Source organism: Dipodomys spectabilis, unplaced genomic scaffold, assembly GCF_019054845.1.
Source record: "Dipodomys spectabilis isolate Male_0828 unplaced genomic scaffold, ASM1905484v1 ptg000018l, whole genome shotgun sequence".
Classification (NCBI taxonomy): Eukaryota; Metazoa; Chordata; class Mammalia; order Rodentia; family Heteromyidae; genus Dipodomys; species Dipodomys spectabilis.
Genome location: NW_024870695.1, coordinates 3,015,978 through 3,041,758, shown reverse-complemented (window position 1 = coordinate 3,041,758; position 25,781 = coordinate 3,015,978). Strand labels below are relative to the sequence as shown.

Sequence of the window (25,781 nt, the reverse complement as noted above, 5' to 3'; positions counted from 1 at the left end):
CACAGGAAGACAGACTCAAGAGCCTACTGAGTTACAACCTGGGTTTCCTAGTGTCCCACCCATGCTATGTCCAGGACTGGACACCACATGGGCAGATGAGACCATCAAGGCATTAGAGGTCTAATGTTCTAGTGTCCCAACTTGGCAGAATCTGATCCCCATTTGTGCCACACAAAGCCTGGTCCCAACTCCCAGCAGAATCTGGTCAGAATCCAGGGGCTGCAGACTTCCAAAACAATCGTTGTATCTTTATTGACTTTTTTTTTTTCTGAATGCAATGACTGTTTTTTTTTTTAACTCTTAAGGAAAATAAACATCTTTTAGAAACAGCTCGATACACACAATCTTCAGTGTGAAGCAATATACTAATAAGAACACTAGTCGTCTTAACATTTACAGTCTTCATATATATTATATATATGTATATGTATACATATATATACACTATATAACGAGGCCAGATATAATACACACGTTTACCATTTTACAGTCATATGTACAGGAAGTTGCTAGGGCGACCCCGGGCAGGGGGCTGCGTCAGGCCTATCGAAGCGTGGACAGAGCTGAGGACACGGACGGACAGGTGGACAGACTGGCAAGGACTGGCCCGGGCTGGTGGTGGCTGCACGGGGAAGGGACATCACAGTAGCCCCTTCTCCTGAAAGGGCCCGGTTGGGGGTTCTGTGCTGCGGGGCGCACGACGCACGGCGGCGACACAAGGGAGAAGCGAGCATGTTCCCAACATATATACATTCTATGTAACATATATATAGAGGGGTACACAGGTTTTGTACACGAATCTAGCGCTGTCCCTGCTCCCGTGCCGAGTGGGCGCTGCGGTTCCTGGAAATGACCGTGACCATGGTGCTTTGGGACGACTGCATCCGCAGGAGGTACCTGGGTCTGGTCTCTTCTTTTTCTTTCTTTTTTTTTTTGCTGTGCGTCCAGGCTGAGCTCCAGGGATGGGAGGAGGATCAGAAAGGGTACAAACAGAAGCAAAAGGGTGTCCCAGTCTCTACCCCCCTCCCCTCCCCGCACCCCCTGAGCTTAGGCCTACGACTACCCGGGCTGTGCCCGACCCGCACAAAAGCTTTGGCAAAGACTGGGTAGGAAGAACTCTTGGCCGCGTTCCGAGGGCTTTTCCCAAAGCCTCTGCCCCCCTCCACGCCCGCCTGGCCTCCTTCTTCAGAAAGGCTTCGGTTTGCCCCTCCTCGAGACGCCCCAGGCCTCTCACAGGGTCGCCACCGCCCCGGGACGGCGGCGGCAGCACCCCCGAGGAATGTGTGCCACGTCGAACTTTCAGGCGGGGGGGGGGGACGGGGGGGGGCAGCGTCCCCGGGCCACAGCCATCTCCCACCCCCGCCAGAGGCAGGGTGCCCCGAGCCGCGAGGAGTCTGACCACTCCGCCGGCTCCACTCTCCAAGCCTGGCTCCGGGGGTGGTGGGTCAGAGCGCCCCACACGTCGTCCGGTTCCGGAAGCGAGCTACTCCGGAACAGGGTTTCCTTCCAACCCGAGGCCGCAAGTCTGAGCCCTTGGCGGCCGGATCCAAGATCCGGAACTCGGATCATGGATCGGCTCCGCGCCCGCGCCGGGAGCAGCTCAAAGCTCCAGGGTGCGCAGGCGGCTCCTCTCCTTCGGCGGCGGACGGGCAGGCGGGCTCCGGCGGCTCCTCCAGTCGGCGTGGTGGATTACAATGGCAGCCTCTACAGAAAACCGGACGCGGAGAGCCCGTTATCGAGGGGGGAGGGAGGCAGGAAGACGTGCGCGCTCGCGCGTTGCCCGCCCAGCCAGGCGGCGTCCCGCGGGCTCCGCCCCCGGCCTGCCCCGCAGGGCTCCGCCCTGACCTCCACCAACCCGTCCCGCTCGGGCTTTTCCTCTGATCACGTGCTGTCAGCCCGCACCCCGGGCCCCGCCAGCCCTCTCCATCATCCCCCGGCGGGTCCCTTCTTCCAGACCTGCCCGATGGAGGAAGCCTTCTTCCCTACCTGCCTGTGCCGACCTGCTCCTGGGCCCAGGAAGGCGCAGAGCGGAGCAGATCAGAGGAAGGGCTTATAAAGGAAGTGAAAAAAAAAATGGGGACACTTATGGGCCACTTGCCTTATGCTTGGGACACTTCAAAGAAAAGTTCTCTTCGATGAATATGCAACCTGTGACCAAAGAGAAGGTTTGGTGGTTAGAGCGGGGGGGGGGGGGGGGGGGGTGGGGGGGGGGTGGGGGGGGGGTGGGGGGGGGGGTGAGCTCGCTGCTGGCCGGGTTTGGAGGCCAGAGGAGAATTGTGGCACAGAATGGCCCAGGTCCTACTTAAAGCCCCACAACCCAAATTCCATCACAGGGATGCCAGGGGACACCGCAGCCTCTGGGCTTAACTCTTACCCCATCTCCTCCACCCAGAACTTCCACTGGCACACTTCTTGTCATTGAAGATCTTCCCTGACTGTAAGGCAGACTCCTACCTCTAGATTCTTCTCATCTGCCTGGTTCTGCGTGGTCACTCCTGTTACAGTAGGCGGGTCCTAGTCTCTCCCCTAAGGAAGGCTGCAGTGTGAGGAATGTGCCCAGCCCCCCTCACCCCCCAGATGCATACCCAGGCAGGTATGGTGGTGACAGAGGGGTAGTGTCACAGGTCTGGACTCTATTCAGCTGTGCCAAGTCATGGTCTCCCCATCTGCAGGATATGGCCTAACTAGCTGGGTGTATCAATCTCCACTTGAGCTGTGTGCAAAGCAGGTGCTGGGGAAGGGACTTGTTCCTATGGGAACAGGGAGGCTGCACACTGAGATTTCGGGTCCCTGTAAATCCCAAGTGTACATACAGGCAGTGGCCTACTGTGCAGAAGACAGCAAGCATGGCCAGTAGTTATGCCTCCCTAACCAGAGTAGGCTTAGCACCTGGCCCAGTGCCATCTTGGGAGACCTGCCCTTCTCCCTGTGCACCTCCATTTTCTACCTGAGGCCCCTTTGGGCTCATCTCCCTTCCCTACTCATTGGCCAGGAGCCACCTTCCTTAATGCCTCTTTCTAGCTCACACTGGGGAGCAACCACACCCCCAAGTAGGAGCATGGCTGCTGGGTAAATAGCTGCAGGCCTCATTGTGGCCTCCTACTTCTTTCTGCCCACTCCCTAGGATCTAGGAGCAGGGGCAGCCATGACTTGAAAGCTGCCTGTAGTACCAGCTGCTTGGAAACAGCCAACAGCCATCATTTAGCTCCACAACTAGGCTAGATTTCCACAGCACACTGGGCTCACACATTGCAGGAAGGTGGTCCTCTGGCTCGGTGGCAGATACTTGGGTCAAGCACCTGGGCCACTGGAAGCTGTGGGTATGGGTCACCACTTCCAAACCAGCTAGCCCAGCAATCACCCAGCAGCCACGTGGGGCAGTCACTGACAAGGGCCAGACCTCAGTGTCCCCCTGCTCCCACCTGGCTGGCCTGGTGAGCCACGGGCTGAGTGGAATGTTCTAAGAGGACATCTTGTTGGCTCTGTTCTTGGGAGCCAGTACGGATCTCAAGTGGGGATCCTTAGTAAGGACTGGAAGGGTATCGGGCTGAGAGGGCCAGCGAGGCAGCACAAGATGGTAGCCGGCAGCCTGTGGGCACTCTGGAGGCCTGAGCACACCTTGGCTGCCCCCCCTCTTGGCCCTTACACCGCTCATATAAGCCTCCACCTGCTGATTGTCAGGGACTAACCGGATGAGCCCAACCGGGAGAGTTCTGTCTAGGACACCTCAGCACAGCTGGTCCCCGGCATAGCTGCATGCGTAGAAGGTGGATCACATGGATCCTTTGTGGTATGAGCTCCGGCAGCTCAGCCCACTGTGAACCCTGGCAGCCCTTGGGATTTGTTATCATTGCTAGCAGAAGTGAGGTAAGGTCTGTAGGCAGGGCAGTGAGAGGACCAGTGCTGGGGGCAGGACCATGTGAAGCAAGTAAGAACTGATCCAGCTGTGGCCTCCCCAGAGCATCCAACCCCTGGTGTAGAACCTGCCCGCTGGCCTGTGCCCTTGTCAGAATTAAGGAATCATTGCTGTTTAAACCACTAAGGTGAGCCTGGAAGGAATAGTAGCTCAGTAACAGTATTCCCCTCTTTTTTTTTCACAGCAGCCCTGCTCCGACCAACGACTCCCCTAATACCGGGAAATTAGATGTCAGGCTCAACACCCCATTCCTCATCTCTTACGAGTCTTGTGGGTGGGTGCCGCACAGTCTTGGGGTATATGACTCTACCCACACCAGCCAACCATCCTCTCCTGCCAGGGCTAAGGCAGGAGGAGCTCATCAGCCCTGATCTTGTCCTCCCAGCTGCCTTCCTGTCTGAATTCCCTTGACTCTGCAGAGCTTCCTGTTATATAGTTCAGAGCCTAGTGAAAGTCCACCGCTAACCAGCTGTGGTCCACCTCCTTGGGTCTTTTGGGGCTTCACTCAAATGTCACCTCTGCCTGAATTCTCCCTGGATGCCCTCCCAGCTCGGGCAGGGCAAACCTCTCCCACAAGCACACTCTCCTCCTCCTTGCCCGGTCTCCATTACTGTGGCCAGAACCAGGCCGTCCTGTCTGTCCACTCCACGGGGTTCCCTGGGGAGGATGGAAAAAAAGAGGGAGAAAGCCAGGCTTTGTGCCCTGCCCCTCTCTCCAGGGCCAGGCTGTGGGGCCATGACAGCTCTGCCCATTGGTAAAGATGCAGCTGGAGATGGCACTGGGCCTTGCTGGAGGGTGTGGCATGCAGTGGCACCACATTAACTCCCACAGAGGAGGAACTCACTCGTGTTAGCAGCTGTGGGAGTGAGACTGGGCCCAGATAAGGCCATGTCCACGTCCAAACCTGACCCCCAGTGTGTAGTGTGAAGCAGAGCCAGCAAGAAACCCCACTGCAATCCCACTCCTGTGGCCCCTCCGGCCCCCTCTGAGGTCACCATTTGAAATCTGGTAGCTTGGCTGGAGCTGGAGCTGGTGCTGGCCTTGGACCCAGGAGGCAGGTGGGGCAGTGGAAGGGTCTGCTGGCTGGTGACAGGAGCCCTGGGCTCTGTCCACCACGAGGCAGAGTGAAGGTCACATCATCGCCATCTAGGCCAGAGCTCTGAGGGATGGAGGTGTAAAGAGGGGCCGGGCCCAAAATAAGAAAGAGGCTGCACCTTCTGGTTAGGGTTCACTATTCTGCTCTGCTCCCCATAACCCTGGGCAGAGACAGCTGTGGTGCCCCAGACTATGTGGGAAGAAAGGCCACCAGGATTATTGAATCTGGGCCTAAGACTCCCTCCCGTAAAATGAGCTGGGTGCCTCACACCTGTAATCCTAGTTACTCAGGAGGCTGAGATCTGAGGATCTCAGTTCAAAACCAGCCAGAGCAGGAACATTTGTGAGGCTCATATCCAATTAATCAACAGAAAACTGGAAGTGGCATTATGGCTCAAAGTAGTAGAGCACTAGCCTTGAGCAAAAAGAGCTCAAGGACAGTGCCCAGGCCCCAAGTTCAGACCCCATAACCACCACCACTGCCACCACCAAATACCATCAAGAAATTGGTAACTGTTACACTGTGAGTGACAGCTTTTCTTGCGTAGATGTAAAGAATCTCACTGAGCCTCAGTTTCCCTACCTGGCCAATGAGGAGCAGGCAACAGTGCATACGTAAGATAGAGGAAGAGAATGAGGGGGAATGCAGGGAGCTATGGCTTGTGTCTACACCCACCACCCTGCTCAAAACTTTCCAAAGGGTTCCCTGGGCCAATAGCCCATTTGGTCTCAGACCTCTTCTCTCCCTCTCCCCCATCCCCTGCTGGCGTTTGAACACAAGGCTTATACTGGCTAGGCAGGTTTTCCACACTTGAACCACCCCTTTTTTCTTTAGATATTTTTCAGTTGTCTCCTATTTTTTTTTTCCTGAGACCAGTCTCAGACTGCACTTCTCCTACCTAGGATTACAGAGGTGTACCACCGACACACTCAACTTATCCATGAAATAGGGTCTCAGCAACTGTGCCTGGGCTGGCCTTCTAATCCTACCTCCTGAGTAGCTGGAATTACAGAAGAGAGCTCAAGATTGCTTGTCCCATTAGGGATGTAACCCAAGGCTTCATATTTGCAGGACAAATGCTCTGCACTCCTAGTCCTTCATTTGGAATTTACTGTTGTATAACCTTTCCCTTGGTCTCTGTGCAAATAAACTCCTATTCATCCTCCAAAGGCCCAGCTCCTTGGTAAGCTCTCCATATTCTTGCTTATGCCTTATCTCTCCACACTGCTCTGGGCTGTCCTAATCAGATGAGTGGGACCTGATTTCAGTGACCCTGGCATTGCCCAGCCCAGCTCTAGGCAGAGAAAAAGAAGAGTGAGGGAGTGGGAGGGGGCCCCAATGGTGACGTGGGACCTGGGTTAGAGGAGCTGTGCCCATGCTCCCCCCACCCCGGTCCCTTGGGCTGGCACTCACCCGCGTCGCTGGCACACGGATAGTGGTAGGTGTGGACGCATCCTTTGTAGGAGCACCCGATGGTGGCCCCGGCTTCTTGGCAGCTGGAACATGTCTGGTGAAGAGAAAAGGCAGGCAGGTGAGTCCCCCATCTTTCCACACAGGCCCCAGCAACCCCTACCTCCTGCCTCCTCCAAATCTGCTGCTGGAAGGCAGCCAGGAAGCTCAGTGCTGGGATGCAAACACCCATAAGCACTTGCTGTCTGGAAGCCCCTGGGCTGGCATGCTGGGTGCTGGCGACACTACTGGCCATTATGGCTAGGGCTAGCAGCCAGCATCTGCCCAGTGCTCCTTCATGCTGTGAGTGGTGTGTCCTTGGCTCTTTTTTTAAAAAATTTGTGGCACTGGGATTTGAACTCAGGGTCTCATGCTTGCTTGGTTGATGCACTAACACTTGAGCCAAAACATCGGTCCTTCTTATAGATTTTTGGAGATAAGAATCTCACAAGCTTTTCTGCCTGGGCTGGCTTGCAACCATAACACTCTAGGCCTCAGATTCTAGAGTAGCTAGAATTATGGATATGAGTCATGAGAGCCCAGCTTATATTTTGGTTCTGAAACAGGAGGCTCACGAATTTTGCCCAGATTGCCTGGAACCTTCTACACTCCCATCACCATCAACCCTTCCCTAGCATCAGGGATTACGGTCATACACTACCATGCCTGGCTCAAGCAGCGGAAATTATCCACCCAGAAGCAGTATGAAAATCTGATGTTCTAGAATGTTCTTCAGCTCCCCACTTCACTCCTGCTCCTGGCCTCCTCAGCTGCAAAGTTCACAACGTAGTATGACTGGGCCTACTAGGTTTTGACTCAGGGCCCAGCCTGGAGCTGAGATAGGGATCAATAACTGTAATACTGAACTGGGTGTGGTGGCTTCTACCTGTGGCCCCAACTACTCAGGAGGCAGAACTCTGAAGGATTGCGATCTGGGGCTTCCGCAGGGCAAAGACGTAAGGCTTTATCCAAAAAGTGAGTAAAGCAAAGCTCGTTCGAGCATGGTTCCACCCTGCGTGGCTCCTGCTGGCTCCTTCTAGCAGCCCCACTCTACCGATGGTGGGAGGGTGGGAGGCTCTGCTGTCTCTCCTGTGGCGGTGGCAGGAGCATGCAGCAGTGAGCCAGATCCTTGTAGCCAGGGTGAGGCAGTCACCTCCCTGGGACAACAAAGGTCAGATGCAAAGGTGGTGACACAGGAACCTCAAGATTCTGATTTCATGTGAACCTGACCCGAACCTGGCCTGGCATATGCCTGCCCCTACACATGGGGGGGGGGGGGGTGCACGGGATGTGGCCATCTTAGTAAGACAATGCAGAGAAGGCCCTTGGAAAAGTGGGACAGAGACAGGTCCAAGGCCACGCGTGTTCATGAACCACAGTAGTGTGATCCTGCTGAGAAGTCAAGGTGGGAAGGAAGTGAGGAGCAGAGCAGGCCGAGGCCAAGTCCTGGCAGCCCAGTAGTATCAGGGCTTTTTTCTGTTCCTGCGGCTTGAACTCAGGGTCTGGGCATTGTCCCTGAGCTTTTGTGCTCAAGGCCTAGTGCTCTAACCACTTGAACCACAGGCTCACTTTCAGCTTTTTGGTGGTTAATTGGAGATAAGTCTCACAGACTTTCCCGTCTGGGCTGGCTTTGAACCCTGATCCTCAGATCTCAGCCTCTTGAGTAGCTAGGATTACAGCTATGAGCTACTAGCTCCCAGTAATCAGTTATTTCTAATTTTGGGTGGTATTGGAATTTTAACTCAGAGCCTCACATTTGCTAATTAAGTGAGCGCTCTACCACTAAAGCCATGCTCCAAACCCTTTTTGCTTTAGTCATTTTTCAGATAGTCTTGCACTTTTGTTCTGGGCTAGCCTCTGAACAGGATCCTTCAGATTTAGCCTCCTGAGTAGCTAAGATCACAGGTGGAAGCCTCCACACCCTGCCCAGTATGTTGTTATTTATCCAGGTTAACCAGTAGGTGAAGAGGCTGAAAAACTTCCCTAAGGTCAGTCACAGCTCCAAGTTGGGGCCTGTGTCAAAACCTAGTGGACCCAGGTACACATGCTGCCCTGGATGAGTTAGGCTCCACCTAAACTCCTGCAGCTGAGGAGGCCAGGAGCAGGAGTGAAGTAGGAGCTGAGGAATATTCTAGAACACCAACTTTTCACACTGTCTCTGAGCAGTCTGGGAGAATGGCATGAAGATCTGGAATCCAGTGACCTCCAATTCCTGACCTAGACAGAGGCGATAAAGCACCAATGGGGGTCCCAGACCAGGCTGAGTTGAATCCATAGCAGCCCGTAGGGTGTTAGAACTTTTAAGGAGCTGCTACAGTTGACAGTACCTCTCTGCTTTCTTGTATCCCCCAACAACCCTTGAGTTAGGCATCTGAGTGCCATTTTAGAAACAGGTATAGAAACACACTTCTGATGTCCCTAGCCCCAGCAACCCCCACATGAGGCCTGAGTGCTGCCTTGTCTGTCCCAAGGCCCACACCAGGCCTAAGCAGACACTGCCATCCTCATAACAATACAAGTCAGCCCTGTGTCCCCCTCATCTGGAGCATTTTGTCACCAGGCCTCATCTGGATGGGAGGGCATATAAGACGGTAATGGGAAAGTGGGGCTTGAGGCAGACCAGGAAGCTGAGGCTCTAGGAGGACCGGGAATAGCAGAGCTCAAAGACTACAGGTATTGTGGGGAAGGAGGCAGAGAGGGCCCGAGGCCACAGCTCAGTCCATAAGGCAGCAAAGTGAGGCTAAAGCACCAGCTCGTTACTGAGTAGGGGCTGTCACGATGACCTGCCCAACCTGGGTTGGCATCAGGGCTGGAGTTATACAATGGCACTTGGCAGAACTGGGATTTGCACCAGGGTCTGTTTGTTTGGTTCTGCCGGTCCTGGGGCCAGGCACTATCCCTTGGATGTTTCACTCAAGGCTAGCACTCTACTCCTTGAGCCACAGCTCCACTTCCAGCTTTTTGCTGGCTAGTTGGAGATAAAGAATATCATGGACTTTCCTGTCTGAGCTGGTTTTGAACTGTGATCCTCCCAAGTGCTAGAATTACAGGCATGCACACCTGGTGTTTGGCTCAGCATGTTTGGTTTCAGGGGAGCCAGCAAGGCAGGAAGCAGTGGGCTGCACTGTGACCCCAGAGGCCACTCTACAGGAAGCCTGGGAAGGCTAGATCCTGCACATTCTTCTAAGGTGTTCCATGAGGACAAGCCTGGCTTTTCCAATCATTACCCACCCCTACCCTGACCCCCCTAGGCTCAGGAGTGGCCTCTTGTCTGGATGGGCAGCACACCCTGACTGCCAGCCTCAGGTCACCTAGGGCTGGTAGGGAGAGACCCTCTGCGGCCAGCAAACTCCTGTTTAGTTTGGGTCCAGAAGGGCCGGCCCTCTGGCATGCGTGTGTGCATGTGTGTGCGTGTGTGTCAGAGCCACAGAGACAGGCCTGGACAGGAAAGGACTTCATTCTGTGTTCTTCCTAGCTCTGGCCTGCCAGTGCTATGCAAGGGGACACGGTGGGTTCTCAGCCCTGGCCCTCAGTACTCCACAAGGCCACAGAGCCAAGACTGCTGGGTAGATGGTAGTTTTCAGTGGGGCTGACATGAATGGCAGGGGCAAGATAGTCACCAGCTGGGACCAGCAGGTCCAAGAACTACTAGAATTTTTTAAAATTTATTTTTATTTTTGCCAGACCTGGGGCTTGAACTCAGGGCCTGAGCACCATCTCTGAGCTTTTTGCTCAAGGCTAGCACTCTACCACTTGAGCCACAGCGCCACTTCTGGCTTTTTCTGTCTATGTGGTTTGGAGGAATTGAAACCAGGGCTTCATGTATGCTAGGCAAGGCAAGCACTCTACCACTAAGCCACATTCCCAGCCTTTTTCTTTATTTTTTCTTTTCTTTTCTTTTTTTTTTTTTTTGTCAGTCGTGGGGCTTGAACTCTGGGCCTGTGTGCTGTCCCTCCGCTCTTCAGCTCAAGGCAAGTGCTCTACCACTTGAGCCACAGCACCACTTCCAGTTTTCTGATGGTTTATTGGAGATAAGAGTTTCACAGACTTTCCTGCTGGGGCTGCCTTTGAACCATGATCCTCAGATCTCAGCCTCCTGAGTAGCTAGGATTACAGGCTTGAGCTACCAGCACCTGGCTCCCAGCCAATTTTTTTAATGGTAAGAGAAAGCTGAATTTATTTCAGGATAGCTGGGAATTTAGGCAGAGGGCACAGGAAGGAGGGAGAAAAATTGAGAAGGGCAGGAAATAGAAGGAAAAACAAAATAAAACAACAACAAAACCACAGGAGATCAGGGCTGTGGGGGCCATGGCCTACTGTGTATATTAGGGCAGAGTGGTTGTGATGTCCCGAACAAGGTGGGCCAGAGAGGACCTCTAGCCATTCCTAGGGGGAAGATAGGAAAAGCCCAGGAAACCCAGGGGGCATGCGCAGCAGCCTCAGCAGCCCCAGGGATGTGGCAGCCCAGAGGGGCCACACTCACTGTCAGCTACAAGGAAGAAGAGCAAGGTATATGGGAGAGCACCGGTAGGGGGATGGGTAAGTCTGCTAGCCTGGGCATCTCTTCCAGGTGGCCAAATGGCTCAGAGGTTGGCAGTCCATGCCCTTCCATGCCCTGGCTCCTCTTGAGCCTGGCACCTGCAGTAGGCTGTGGTAAGTAGAGAAAAGGCAGGATGAATGCAGGGACCCAATGCAGGGGGCCAGGGATTTGGCTGAGCTCCAAGTGTGCAGAGGGAGAAGGACACCCCCCAGTGGCAAGATACAGGTCTACCACCCTAGGGCACAGACACTTCCACTAGCCACTGCCATGGGAAAGCAGGTTTTATAGGGGCCTGTGGGCCTGTCGCCCTCTCTACCTGACTCACTGGCTAGAGAGGCTGTGGACCCCTGGAAGGGAGCCCAAACAGCCGGCCCAGTGGCCTGCAGTGCCCTGGCAGTGCTCAGTACCAGCATCATCCTAGTTTTCCTAGTCCTGTGATACCAGATAGAGTCTTAAATGTGGGCCAGGTGCCACACTAACAGCATGATGACCATTAACTCACTGTCCCCATGATTCCCGTGGTGGGTACCAGGCACTGATTTTGGGGCTGAGGGGTGGTACAGAGAGGTGAAGGCTCCGTTCACAGCCACTCGGTAGCCACAGCTCCCTGAGGGGAGCTGGTACTCAGGGCTCAACACAGGGACTATGGTGGACTAGGGCTCCATGCTCCCTGTGGCTTGAGGGCCATCTTTGCCCCAGCCCAACCAGGACCAGCCTGTTCCCGCAGACCACCCTCGCTCTGCATTCTGAGGGCCTCCCATCTTCTCTGGGCCCTAGCTTTTAGTGAGGGTAGGTTTGAGTGGGGGGGAGTAGGAACTGGCTGGGTGGAATGTAAGAGCTATGGAGAGGAGTTTTTGGGGAGAGGGTGATGAGCATATCCTGCCTTAGTCTCATGCGGGCTTTGACTTTGCCCCCTCCCTTTACACCCTTGCTTCCAGCTCTTCGGGGGGCTTCTGTGGCACGGACACCATTGACTCAACCTGTAGCTCTGCAGATACCAGCTTCCTGCCTGTACCTAAGGCCCCATGCTCCACCCCAGCTGGGCTGGCCTCTTACCATGTCCAGGGCCACCTTCATGGCCTCCTGCAGCCCAAAGAGCTTCCCGGCCACCAGGTAGACCCCGCTGGTCCACACAGCACAGGCCTCATGCACCCAGTGCTCCTGGGTATCCCCACCAGGCTCTGTGGGGACCCCTTTGCTGCATTCATGCTTGCGGTTCTTGTCGGCTGGGGCTACCTCCTCGCCCCCGTCCCCCCGACCATCACAGCAGTAACAACTTTGCAGGCGCCGGGACAGGCCCCGGGCGCTGGTGCGCAGCGAGCCCTGCTTGGCCGGGTCAGCTGGGCCGTCAGGCCTGGGGGGTTTCCCAGTGGTGGTGGTGGTGGTGGCAGCGGCGGTGGTGGCCGCGGTGGCCACACACTCGAGGCCTTTGACTGTTCTCTCAAGGGGGAGTGAGGCCTCCTCGAACATGCCTTCTGGCCGCACCTTCTCCTTGAGTTTTGGCTTCTTTTTGGGGAGGCAGTGTTCAGGGTAATAGGGCCCACAGAGGTCCCCAAGGTCCTTGAAGTTGGCTGGGTTTTGGCAGAGGCAGCAAACAAGGCAAGAGGTACTCAGGGCCTTGGACACTACAGGCCCCAGGTGCATGGTAGAGGAGAGGGGCAGGGAGGGCCGAGGCTGCAGGATGGAGCCTCCAGGGAGTGTGGTCAGAGAGGCCCCAGCTGAGTCTAAGGAGAACGAGGAAGAGGAGGAGGTGGAAGAGGAAGGCTTCCTATGGGGCTTGGGCTCGCCCCCGGGGGAGTTGACAACAGTGCACACGGTGGTGAATGCGTCTCTCTTCTCCACCCGCACGAAGGGTGAGAAGGCTGGGGTCCGGCTGTCTGCCCTCAGCCGCTTGCAAGAGGAAATGTACTTGAGGCGGATTTCAGGCTCTGCAGGATCCAGGGGCAGTACCTGCTGCTGCCGTCTCCGCTTGGCACGCCCCTTACAGGGGGAAGCATTGGTGTTCTTGGCTCGGCCTCGGGTCAGACGCTTCCGCTTGGAGTAGCTGCTGTAGTTGGTGTGGCTTGGCTGCTTCTGTGCCCTTGTCTGGGGCTGGCAGGGTCGGCCTTCTGGAGGCTGGGAGGCCAGGCCCAGCTCCTCTGTCTTTGGCTTCTTGCCTCCTCCTCCTCCTCCTCCTGCTCCTCCTCCTCCTCCACCACCACCACCACCAGAGTTGTCCTCGACATCCCCCTGCATGCTGCTGACCCTGTCTCGGGGAGTGAGGAGCAGAGCTGGGCCAAGATAGGGCCGCTTCTCCAGTGGGATTTTGGAAAGTCCTGGTGCTCCTGCCCTGCCTTTCCGGCTCCTCTTCTTCGGTGCTAGGGCAGTCCCCCCGGGTTGCAGGGCCTCTGCAGGTGGGTAGGCCTCACTTTTGAAACAGTCAGGTGAGGACAGTTTCTTACTGTTCACGAGCTTGCCTTTTAAGGCCCTGTTGGCCAGGTTTCTGCACAATGGGTCTGCTCCCGAAGCCGCCGGGAGTTTCTGCCCAGTACCCATGCTTACCAGACCCTCTTCTGCCCCAGCTGGGCTGCCCCCAGCACTCTTGAGCCCACCACGGTCTTTGTCCGGGAGGGCTGGGCTCAGAGGAGTCCCAAGAGGGGCCCCTGGCACTTTGCACACGAACTTCTTGAGGCTGGGCGAGGTGATCTTCTGCACGATGGCCTCCAGCTTCAGGCCCCGGCCCTTCCGGGGTGGCAGCACCTTAGTCTTCATGGTACCCTGGAAGGCTGCCCGGGAGGCGAGCTTGATGCAGGTGTCAGGGGTCTCCAGGGGTGGTGGCTTGGTGGGAGGCTCACCACTTCCCTTGGGCTTGGCCTTCTTGGGGGAGGACACCCTCCTGAAGAGGTTGGGGGAACCCTCAGCCCTCTCCTCCTTCCCGTCCCCACCGCTGCCACTGGTATTGCTGCTGCTGCTGCTGCTCCGTAGCACGAGGTTCCGCTTCTTGGTGGGGACAGGCGTCAGGAAGGCTGACTTCCTTTTGAGTGCGTGGAGGGGCCGATCTGAAAGCTTGCCCCCTGTGCCGGGCTTAGGGACTCTTGCCCGCTGGCTCACCCGGCCTTCCTTCTGGGGGCTGCTGGAGACCTTGAACGTGGTGGGCAGGTGGTTGTTAGCAAGGAGTTTCTTGGTGGCACGGCAGTTGGGGAGCCGGCTCTCAGAGGGCCGCCTCCGCTTGGCGTGGAAGATCTCCTGGGGTTTGGTACGGGACCGGAGGATCATGGAGCGCTGGTCCTTGCCAGGTGTGCCGGGGGAGTCCGTCTCCTTGGTCTTGGAACCCATGGGGCTGCTGTCTGAGGCCACAGGCAGGGCAGCCGGGTTGCTGGGGCTAGATGCAGCCTTGGGCGAGGGCTTCCCCACCCGCTTTCCAGACTTGAAGGCAGCTCGCTGCTTGCCCCCCAGTTTGTCCGGGGGCGCGGGGGTGGTGGTCAGGCCTGGCGGTCCAGGTGTGCGGGGCTCACTCAAGGCAGTGAGGGAGCGGGTACACATTCTGGGAAGGCCTTCTGAGGCCCCCCGGCCTGGAGCCCCAGCCCCTTCCATTTGTCCTTGTGGGGGCCCCGTGCAGGACTCAGGGAGCAAGAGGTCTTTGGGCAGCGCAGGGGCCCTGCATGGGGAGTCCTCGGCCTCAGGCAGCCCCCGGTGTACCCGCCGGCTTCGTAAACTTTTGCCCCGTGGCACAGGCTCTTTCTTAGCAATCGGTGCCTCGGGCACAGCGGGCTTGCTCAGTTTGGGGGCCAGGGAGGGGTCCGAGGAGGCAGAGTCCCCTGGAGCCCGCTCTGCGTCAGGCCTATCCTCACCTGGCTTCATGTGGGACAGGGAGGACTCAAACCAGCTCTGGACCTTGGACTCAGCACCCACTGTGGGGCCCAGCAAGATGACGGACTCCCCAGAGAGGTGGCACGGGGAATCCCAGGCAGCCTTGGAGTCCAGCACTTCCTCAGCCTCCTCCTTGGTGCAGATGAGCGGGGCCTTGGGTGAGAGTGGGTCCTGCAGGCCCGGCCTCTGCTCTGGGCTGCCCAGTAGCTCACACAGGGACGAGTACTCCTCCTCAGCCTCCAGGTCCTCCTTTCTGCCAGGGGCTGGCAGCAGTGGCAGGTCCCCAAAGTCAGCAGCAGAACAGCAGTGTCGGCTGTCCTCCAGCCACCGGTCAGCCTTGCCCACATCGGGACACTGCAGCAGCCCGCCCGCCTCCTCCTTCACCCCGCCCGCCTCCTCCTGCTTGAAATCCCCAGGCAGCAGGGCTGCCTTGTCCCCCGAGGGCTCCTCCTCCTGGAAGCCCAGGCAGGCCGAAGCCTCATGGGCCTCCCCTTTGCCCAGTCCTTCTGAGGTCTTCCCACCCTGCTCCAGGCCTTTGGTGAGTTCACCAGGGTGTAATCCCCACCGGGGACAAGCATCCCCCAGGTTCTCCTCTGGCCAGGCAAAGGGGTTGGCACTGTCCACTGAACTGGCGGTGGTTGTGTCTGGGAAGCAGTCAAATGCTGCCGTGGTGGGGTCTGGAGCAGCAGCCCCAAGAGTGGACTTGGTGCCAAAGGACAGGGCACTGGTTGTCTTTTTGGGGTCAGGGGTGGCAAAGGCCACAGAAGGGTCTTCAAACAGCCCTGCGCTGAAATCCTTGGTGCTGCCACCCTTGTCCAGCTGTAAGGAGTCAGGCAGGGCCTCTGGCTCCCCTGGCCGTGGCCATGCAGTCTTGGCTACGGAGTCCAGGCAGGCGCTGTGGTTCTCCAGTGAGAAGGGCGGCTTGCTGGCATCTTTGGGCAGTCCAGGAGCCTCGGCCCAGGCCTTGTCAGCCTTCTCCCCGATGGCCTCCTGCAGCCCCAGGATCTCTGAGGCCAGGTCTTCCTGTGCCAGTGCGCTGAGCAGCAGCCGTGGGCAGTCCCGCTCGCCTGCTACGAACTTGGAAAAGCTGTCCAGCGGCAGAGTGCTGTGCAGGCTCTGGAAGGAGTCATCAGATTTGGTGGACATGTCATCAGGTGAGGTCACAGAACAGGTAGACACAGACTCAGGCTTGGCCTTGGAGTTGCTGTTGACCCTGGCAGGGCTGCCACGGGCCTGGCTGCAGTAGAGAAAGCTGCGCTCCAGAGGGTCCTCAGAGCCGCTTAGGTAGTCTGCCTCCTGGGGCTCGGCATGGGTGGACTGTGGTGTGCTGCTCGGTGGCTCGGACAGTGGTGTGCCTGCTGGCTCTGCCGAGTAGCCACTGCCCTCAGGGCTACAGTGCTGGCTCTTGTGCTGTTCTGGAGTCCTGGACACAAGGTTCTTCACCCCTTTCTTCTGCGGCACGGCAGCCTTGGACAGCAGGAGCTGCTGCACAGTGTTGGAGATGTTCTCCACCTGTGAGGTCAGGGCCGTGAGGCTCTGCAGGCTGAGATCTGACAGCAGGTTCTCAGGGATCTTGTCCTTTTGCAGGGGCTTGCAGTTGCTGGCCTGGGTGTCCACAGAGCCAGCAGCATCGGTCGGGGAGGGGTTGAGCAGGGGCATGAAGTGGCTGTGGTCGGTGATACCCGTGGGGAAGGCTCCGGTGCTGAGTGGCTGCTGGTTGTATGGAAAGTTCTCCAAGTTGGGCATCAGCGGCGATGGGGTGGAGCTGTAGGAAGGTGAGCGGCCCACGGAGCGTGCAGGGGAGTGGCTGGAGCTGGGGCTGAAGGTCTGGTAATACTGCTCTGGAGTCCTGACGGCCGCATCCGGCTGGCAGTAGCCCTGGCCTTGCTGTCCGTAGTGTTGGTATTTGGCGAGGTTTTGGTAATGGAGGGTTTCCTGGGCATGGTGCCGGCTCTGAAGTGCTTGCTGCTGCTGCTGCTGCTGCTGTTGCTCATAACCAAGGCGGCCTGACTGGTAGGTGTGAAGGTTCTGGACCCGCTGCCCCGGGGCCAGGCTGGCATTGGCAGTCAGTGGCCTGTCATGGGGCTGGGAAGACGGTGCTGTGCAACTCTTGTAAGAGTGGGTCCCCTGGCTGCCACCCTGGACAGACGAGGAGAAGGTAGAGGAGGTGGGGAAGGACTGGGAGTGCTGGGGAAAGTGGCTGCCCTGGGGAAAAGGCAGGGGAGAGGCGAGGTCATTCTGCAGTTTCTGCCTTTGGAGTTTGGGGTATGCCAAGGGTTGCTGGGGCTGTGGCAGCTGAGGCGGAGGCTGGGGGACATGCAAAGAGTGAGTCCGGAAGGGAAGTTGGGTGCCCTGCTCGGAGTACTGCCTGCCTGGGGGCACCGCTGTCTTCTTCATCAAGTTCTCTTCATACTTTCCCACCCCTCCTGGCAGGGGTTGTGGTTGAGGGGGAGGTGGCTGTGGAGCCCCCCAGGCCTGCAGACCTTCCTCACTAGAATAGCGTCCCGGGTAGGGGCTGCTGTCCTGGACGCTGCTATAGCCAGGGAAAGCTGGCCTCCCCTGCAGGGCCTTGCTGCCTCGGTGGTACTTGTCAGCCACTGTGGTTGCTGCACCAGAGGGTGTGCTGGTACCACCCTCATAACCTGCATAAGGCTGTGGGCTGTAATAGTCCTTGGCCAGCAGCCGTTGCCGGTCACAGCTTAGCCCAGCCTGACTGGGCTGCCTGTAATTCTCCAGGCGCGATGTTTCCTGTGAGGTCTGCGGGTAGTTCTGTTGTTTGCCATGGAAACCACACCTTTCTCGAAAAGACTGCATGACTCGGGCTGGTTATCTGTGAAAAGAAAAAGGAGAGATGGAGGGCAGGGGGTGGGGGAGGGAAAGCTATTCAGATGGGCCTTGTCCTTGTCCTTCGGCCTCAGCCAGCGCCCCTCCCAGCCACCTCCCCAGCCTATGAAGGGCCCCTGATATTCTCGCCCTGCCAGAGCCTCCCCACCAGCTATACACATATTGACAACTTCTGGTGAAAGAAGGTGTGCTCCCTAATTCCCACTTCCACTGCGCCTGCAGCTGAGCCTCGCCAAGGACAGCCACCACCAGTATGAGAAGTGCAAAGAGATCCAGCCAGAGCCAGGGCGCCCGGGAGCAGCCACTTTACCCCACCCACCTCCTAGCTGGCTCCCCCACCCCTGCACTCCCCTCCTCCCAGCCCTTGCAGACAGCTCAAAATCATTTAGCAGAGCAAGGCAATTCAGGCTCCTGTCCCCTGGGGCTTGCTGGATCCTCTAATCTTAGTCCCCCTGCAGCCGTGCTTGAGCGTGACCCAGACACGCTGGGGGGATCCGTGATCTGCCCCTGCCCCCATCCTGGAGAGGCTGCTTACCAAGGCCTGGCATGACAGCACATACCCAGGCACGCGCGCGTGCACACGCACACACACACACACACGTCCACACTGGCATCTCTCTCTCTCTCTCTCTCTCTCTCACACACACACACACACACACACACCTCCTCCTCCTCCTCCCCATCACTGCCATGCCATCTGGACTCTGTCTGTTGCTGCTAGCAGACGTCAACTGGGGGCTGTGGAGCCACTGTAGTCAGAAAGCGTCCCTTCCTGACTCGGGGGAAGGCAGGACAGCAGCACCTGCCTCCTCTTTTGATATCATAGGTGCATAAACAGATTACGTGGCCCAGAGTGTGGGAGCGCATACTAATTGGAGACAGACGCAGTCCCACAGCCACGGAAGAGAGCCCAGGCCCAGGCCCCTCCTGCATGGTGTGACACAGTCCCATCCCTCCTGGCAGGGCCCCTCCCAGTCTCCGCAGGTCAGGGCTGGGGCAGGGAGCACTGAGAACCCCATCTGGTTATGATTTTAGGAGCTGGGCTCAGGAGTCTGAGCTGCCCCAGAGCAGGGCCCTGGGTCAGGAAACGACCTACAGCTAAGCAGGGGTTATTCAGGGAAGTGGGGCTGGGATTGCAATACAGGCCAGACCCGGGTGCCTGCGCTCAGGGTTCCCCCAACAGACTGGCTGCCCTGATCACCCCAGAAAACTCTCAAAGGAGGGATCAAAGAGAAAGGGATGCTCGCTCCAGGCTTTCAGGAATCAGGTGAGGAATGGCTAGCAGCCTTGAGTCTCAGAAGGCTCTGGATTTACCTAGCAGAGACTGGAAGAACAAGAGTTCCACTTGCTCAGCCTGTGTGGCCTGGGGCCCCAGAGGAGAACAAGGACTTTCCTGTTCTTATTACCAAACACATAAAAAAAAGGAGGGGTGGCTTGGGTAGGGCTGCACAGATTCCAGGGTTCTTTGAGGGGCCACAGAAAGAAAAACAAATGTGGGAATAAGAAAGAGAAATGAGCCAGGCGCTGGTAGCTCACGCCTGTAACCCTATCTATTCAGGAGGCTGAGACCTGAGGATTGCGGTTCAAAGCCAGCCCGGGCAGGAAGTCTGTGAGACTCTTACCTCCAATAAACCACTCAGAAAACCAGAAGTGGCGCTATGGCTCAAGTGGTAGAGTGCTAGCCTTGACCTGAAGAGCTGAGGTCCAGAGTTCAAACCCCACGACCAACAAAAAGAAAAAAAAAAAAAAGAAAGAAAAGAAAAAGAAAGAAAGAAAGAAAGAAAGAGAAATGTGTGAGGAGAGTGGAAAAGGGAGGTCTACCCACCCTTCTCCTTTGGTCTGGACCCCATCAAAGATGACATCCTCATTCAGTGTCTAAGGACCAATCCAGAGAAGGGGACAGAAGAGACCACAGTCCAGTAACGCAGGACACGTCCAGGTCAGCTGCATGGCCCCCAGAAGCCCCCCCCACTTGTCTCAGCAGGCCAACTTGAAGCATCCCTTGCTGCCAGAGTCATCTGTCCTGATCCAGCTGCCCCCAAGGCAAGTACCAGCTTGTCAAAGCCTTCTGCCTCCCCTTCCCTGGGCTCATCGCTGTTGTCCCCAACACAAAGTAGCGGCTGCCCTTCTAACCTGCTTCAATCCCCACCTGGCAGCTTGGATAAAACACTACTGGAGGAGCTGGACACCAGTGGCTCACGCCTATAATCTTAGCTACTCAGGAGGCTGAAATCTGAGGATCTCGGTTCAAAGCCAGCCCGGCCAGGAACATCCGTGAGACTCTTATCTCCAATAAACCACCCAGAAAACTGGAAGTGGCGCTGCGGCTCAAGTGGTAGAGCACTAGCTTTGAGCCTTGAGCTGAAGGACAGTGCCCAGGCCCAGAGTTCAAGCCCTATGACCAACAAAAACAAAGCAAAACACTCCTGGAGGAGGAGCTGATGGCAGCTCCTAGTCAAGTGGGGCAGCCCTGTGCCTCCTGCCCCGCCCCTGCCCCCTTCAGAGAGGCCACCCTGAGGTTCAAGGTCTGGCACAGAGCCCTTCCAAACCCGTTCCAAAGCCAGAGCCAGTTCACTGGCCTCCCTGGGTGTGCATTTATGAGCCCAGAATGCGCAAACCCAGGACCACTCGGAAGGCTGCACCTCCCTCGTATATCTGCACAAATTACATTTCGGCTTTTATTAGTCCCAGATCACTCTCATTTCCTGCTGAGTGTCCTGTGGATATCATTAACATTTCTACGGCTTTATTTTTTATTTTTTTTTTCACATTCTCCCAAATGCATTACCAGAAACATTATTTAAAAAGGGGGGGGTGCCATTAGCAATGTCCCCTTCCCTGCCCGCTCTGTCCAAATCTCCCCTCCCTGTTTAATCAGTCCAGCTGCTGCGTCTTTTAATTTAGCCGAACTGGATTACAGGCGGGTTTCCCAATACACATGAGCAGCTGGATGTGGCGAAACATCTATCTCTAAGAAAAGACAGTTCAATTAAAATACAGGAGGCCCAGTGCCTGATGGAGGGTGCAAGCAACACCACCCTTCAAGCCCAAGCTGAAGGAAGGATGCAGGAACAAAGGCATGGTGGCACCACAGCCACCTCTTGGACCTGCAGAGGTCCCACCAGCTCAGCCAGGAGAAAATGAGTGTTTCTTCTTTAAGAGCTGCCTCAGGCCTGCCATGGGCCATGTTGTTATTAATTATTGTGATTATGATTATTTTTCAAGAGCACTAGGAAAGGACAAGGAGGGGGAGAGAGGCAGGGAGTAGAGCTGGAGCAGACTGGAGGGGGACAAAAGAGGGCCCCAAGTAGGACTAACAGGATGGCCGTGACCTTTGAAACTGGAAAAAGGAAGACATGGCCAAGTGGGCAGGAGGAGGCTTCAGAAGTGGGGACCACAGGATGGGCCATTACATATACAGGGTTCTTGTGGGGCCTGTGCTTCAGGTTCCTCCCTCTGCTCCTAGCTGCTTCTTCCCTGGAAAATTGGACCTCCTCAGAGGCCTCTTCCCCTGTCTTGGAAGAACCTGGTGGGCAGGAGGGTTCTGAGCACCCTGTAAGTTCCACACTCACAGGACTACTTCATCCTTACTGCCTTTCCTGGAAGCTGGTCATCTTAGGCTCCTGGATGGAGAGGCCAGCCAGGTCCAGCAGGGCAGGAGCTCAGGGCCATGCTCCACAGTATCTGTGCTAGGACTTCAGTCCTTACATTCCAGTGTCCTGGAACTTCCTTGGACCCAGCAGCTGGTCTCAGACCTCAAAGTCAGCTATGTAGCCATGAAATAATGCTTGGAGGGGCATGATGAGATCCTAATCCCTACTAGGGTAAGCCCTCAGTCTTGGGCACAGTCTTACCCTCAAAGAGTTGAAGGCTCCAAGGTTACAGGAGACCCTTGACTGCTGGGCATCTCCTCTGCACAGGCTGCCCACTCAGTGCTTGGACTGTCGTGTCCCTTTTATAGACAAAGTGAAGTACTTAGTATCCCAGGGACACTAAGGGTGGATCCTCATTTGCCTGGACCCCATGCAAGGAATTCCTATTTTAGAGGAAGATGTTTTGCTGTTGTATGTTTTTTTTTTTTTGGGGTCCGGTCGTGGGGCTGGGCACTGTCCCTCAGCTCTTCAGCTCAAGGCTAGCGCTCTACCCCTTGAGCCACAGTGCTACTTCCAGCTTTTTTCTTTTTGCTTATGTGGTGCTGAAGAATCGAACCCAGGGTCTCATACATGCAAGGCAAGCGCTCTACCACTGAGTCACCTTCCCAGCCCCATAGAGAAAGATGTCTTGATGAAGGGCAGCAAGACCAAGGTACTGAGCTAAGAGGTGAGTATGGACTTATTGTCTGCTCTGTAGCCTGTGAGGCCTAGAGGGTAAGTCAGGTTCCACTTTTCTTTTTGCAGGACTGGGGATGAAGCCAAGGCCTTGGACACACTAGGCAAGCACTCTCCCAATGAGTTCCACTCCAAGCTTTCAGGTCTTACAAATTTATTCCTCCTTCTCTTCATCTACCTGCAGCCAGGCCCACCATATGTAGAGGTCAGCTAGCAGGCAATGATGGTCACTGGCCACCTCTGTCAGCATGGCTACTGTCCCCTGAGCAGCCTCAGTGAGGGGCCCCAAGGCCCAGAGCCTCTCAAAGTCCAAGAAATGGCTGGACCTGGGGTCAAAGCTGCTGCAGGCCAGTGGGAGGATCCTAAAGGATCCAGGGGTTGGAAGTTGGCTCATGTGGCAAAGCATCAGCCAATGAGAGAAAGCATCTGATACCAAATTTGAGTCTTAGACCAGGATCTCTACCCCCTCCCCCCAAAAAAAGCCCAGCTGAGAAGGATTGGGAGGGAATTGTTTCTTGAGAGAAAGGGAGGGTAGAAAGAAAGGGGAGGAGGAACTTCCTGTTCCCTGTCAGCTGCTAGGCCACTGGTCCTATTCCACCTACTTACTCAAAGTTGTTTTATACCCTGGTTTCCTGATTTGCAGCTGCAGGGGGGGAAAAAATTAAGCCCAACCCATTCAAAGCCAGAAGCAGGGGTGGGAGGATTTACAGGGCCTCAGGAGGCTGGGAAGGGGTAAGGCTGGGGTCCTGGGAGAAGGTGGAATCACCAGGGTCTCCCCATCTGTTGTGGATGGGAATAATAAATGTATGGGAGCTGAATGAGCAGGATAAATCATCAGCCAGATTTACTGCTATCTGGGGGTCTATGAGTCCTAAGGGCCTTGGTTTGATGGGAAAGAAGGGATGGGTCCCTGAAGTGTCAGAAAGACCAGACAGTTGTGCCCTACACACAGTTGTGCCCTAGAAGACAAAGCAGCCCCAACCCAATGCACGGCCTCTCCGGTTCTTCCCATGTAACACTTCTACATTTATGAGCTACCCATGTCTTGGGCGAACCCCATGAGGTGCCCAGCATGCCTCTCTGCAGGGCCTGCAGGGTCCTGAGTAGTAAGGCAAGCAGTGGAGTGAGAAGCAGATGCTTCAGTCTGCTTTCTGTGAGACTAGTGACTTCCAGAGAAGTTGGGGCTCAGGACTCGAAGATGTTGGAGAGATAGGAGCAAGTTTCTTTTTTTTTTTTTTTTTTTTGGTCGGTCGTGGGGCTTGAACTCTGGGCCTGGGCGCTGTCCCTCAGCTCTTCAGCTCAAGGCGAACGCTCTACCACTTGAGCTACAGCGCCACTTCCGGTTTTCTGGTGGTTTATTGGAGAGAAGAGTCTCACGGTCTCTCCTGCCCGGGCTGGCTTTGAACCGCGATCCTCAGATCTCAGCCTCCTGAGTAGCTAGGATTACAGGCGTGAGCCACCAGCGCCCGGCTTGGAGCAAGTTTCTTGATTGACCAGATGTTTGGAGTAGCTATCCTTCTCCCACCCACCAATGCTGTCTCCTCTAGGGATAGAGCTAAGATCTATTACAGTCCTCAAATGGGATCTCCTGGAAGGGTCTCTCTAACCCCTGCAGGTACAGCCCTCCCCCGACCCCTGCTTCCTGCACAGCCTGTAAAGCTTGCACTGAGCTTAGGACCCTTAACTTCACACACTCACCCCCTGCCCCACTGCTCCCATTCCTGGATGAAGCCAGCGACAGGCAGGGAGACTTGAGCTGCAGGGGCCCACAGTGCAGAGGCCTTGGGGCAGATGGCCAACAGCCCCACACGTGCTGTGAGGTGAGTGGGCTGGGTCTGGGGTCTGAAGCTGCTGCTGTTATTCCAGGGTCCTCCTGGGGAGTCCAATAGCACAATTATCCACTCCTCGGTCTCTTGTAGATAATTTTTTAAGATCATTTTATTCACCACTGAATAAAAGGCATCATCTCTGTCAAAATGAGGAAAGGAGAAGAGGGAGGGGGCTGCCTGCACGGTGCAGATGTTGAGAGGGCCTGGGTCCATAGCCCATCCTCCCTGCTCCTGGCCAGGCTGATGTCATTAGGGTCTCAGGACCAGCAAACTCAAGGAGCTGGACAGAGGGGCCTAAGAGAAGCCACAAGGATGCTTCCAGGCTTCTCTGCTCTTCTCTGTATCCAAATCCCAACTATTCATATACCTGCAGGAGTATATATGATATGGATGAGATAAACCTGAATAACTGCACATCCAGCTTCGCTCCAGGCTTGTCTTCTGCTACTCACAAGCATGGCTTGCTTCCCTGGGGATGAAGACACACAGAAATGCCAAACCAGTAGGCTTGTATGAATGCTGACTTTTGACTTTGGCAAGCCTTTCACTTCCCTGGGGCTCAGGGCCTTTGCACGGACGATGTCCTCTGCAGGGAATACCACATACTACCAGCTCCAAATCTGCTCATCTGTCACTGTTTCCAGGGGCCTTTTCTGACCAGTTTGTAATGCCTCTCCAAGCACCCCCCTCCCCAACTTCTTTTCCAAAGCACTTACCTTCTTGAAATAAACTGTGACTTGTTATTATTGGTCTCTCTTCTTTTAGAACAAAAGATCCATGAGAGGAAGGATTTTTGCCTGTTTTGGTCACAGCCATATTCTCATCATCCAGAATAATATTTGTTGAATAATGCTCCAAATATAACACTAACTCTGAAAACATCCAAAGCTGGGTACTGATGGCTCAGGCCTATAATCCTACTAGGAGGTTGAGATGTGAGGATCACAGTTTGAAGCCAGCTGGAGTAGCAAAGTGTGAGATTCTTATCACCAACTAACAAGCAAAAAGCTGGGAATGGAGCTGTAGCTCAAGTGGTACAGGACTAGCTTTGAGCAAAAATGCTCAGGGATAGTGCTCAGGCCCCAAGTTCAAACTCCAGGACCAACACCCCCCCCCCTCCATCCCCAATATCCAGGACTGGGTTGGAACAACAGCACTGGGGGCCACAGCTTTCATTTCATGAACATTGCCTGAAATGGGCATATGGGGCTGGAGATCCTGGCCATCCAGCCGATTGCTACTATGACATTGCTGCTATGACAGAATGGGACCCTAGAGCGCTACAGCACCTGAGTGTTTTCCTTTAAAAAGCTAGAATTTTACAAAAGGGGCATATTTCATTTGAAAAAATGTTATCAATCAAAGGCCCTGCTTTAAAAAAAAAACCCACCAGAATTCAAGAGAACCTGTCCATGGGCTATACTTGATCACAAGCTGAAATAGCGGATTCAGAGGGAGCTTTAGCATGGACAAAGGCAGGCCCTTGTGGGTTTGGGGTTTGGGCCCATAGTGAGTTAGAAGGTTCTCTGGCCTGTGAGTAGCTCTAGGAGCAGTGTGAACCAGGAAAGCATAGGAGCGGAGGAGGTGGGTGCCCAGGGTGCAGGAGGCCCACGCAGTTTTGATCCTGTGGAGGATGGAATTCAGCAGTGTTGCAAAGGATGTGCCCACGTAGGAGCTCAGGTCCATAAGGGTGACAATGGCCTTGGCAGCATGCCATACCAGACAGGGTGAGGCCCTGCCTCCCACTCTTCTGGGGCTCTGGCCAGGCTCCTCAAAGGTGCTCATTAAAGTGTTAATTACACAATTAGTGGGACAATGAGCTGTTTTTTCCACGCATCTCCCACACTAGAATGGAATTTGATGAGGGATGAGGGCAGGGGCTTCTTCTATTTGGTCCTAAGCTATAAGTCGAGAAAGGAGCCTGAGCTGA

The 25,781-nt window shown here is 55.7% G+C and overlaps 1 protein-coding gene across 3 annotated transcripts in view; it reads right to left on the bottom strand.

Moving 5' to 3' along the window:
* Positions 1-231: 231 nt before the first annotated feature.
* The window catches only part of Rai1 (retinoic acid induced 1), a 129,277-nt gene continuing 103,727 nt past the window's right edge, over positions 232-25,781 (bottom strand). For all 3 annotated transcript variants that reach the window (XM_042674140.1, XM_042674139.1, XM_042674141.1), the window contains 5 exons: positions 13,203-17,680; positions 12,058-13,169; positions 6,426-6,519; positions 2,099-2,148; positions 232-1,704 (listed from right to left, as the gene is read on the bottom strand). In XM_042674140.1, coding sequence (XP_042530074.1) covers positions 1,690-1,704; positions 2,099-2,148; positions 6,426-6,519; positions 12,058-13,169; positions 13,203-17,664 — 5,733 coding nt within the window. In that variant the 5' untranslated portion in view covers positions 17,665-17,680 and the 3' untranslated portion in view covers positions 232-1,689. The remainder of the gene's footprint in view (positions 1,705-2,098; positions 2,149-6,425; positions 6,520-12,057; positions 13,170-13,202; positions 17,681-25,781) is intronic.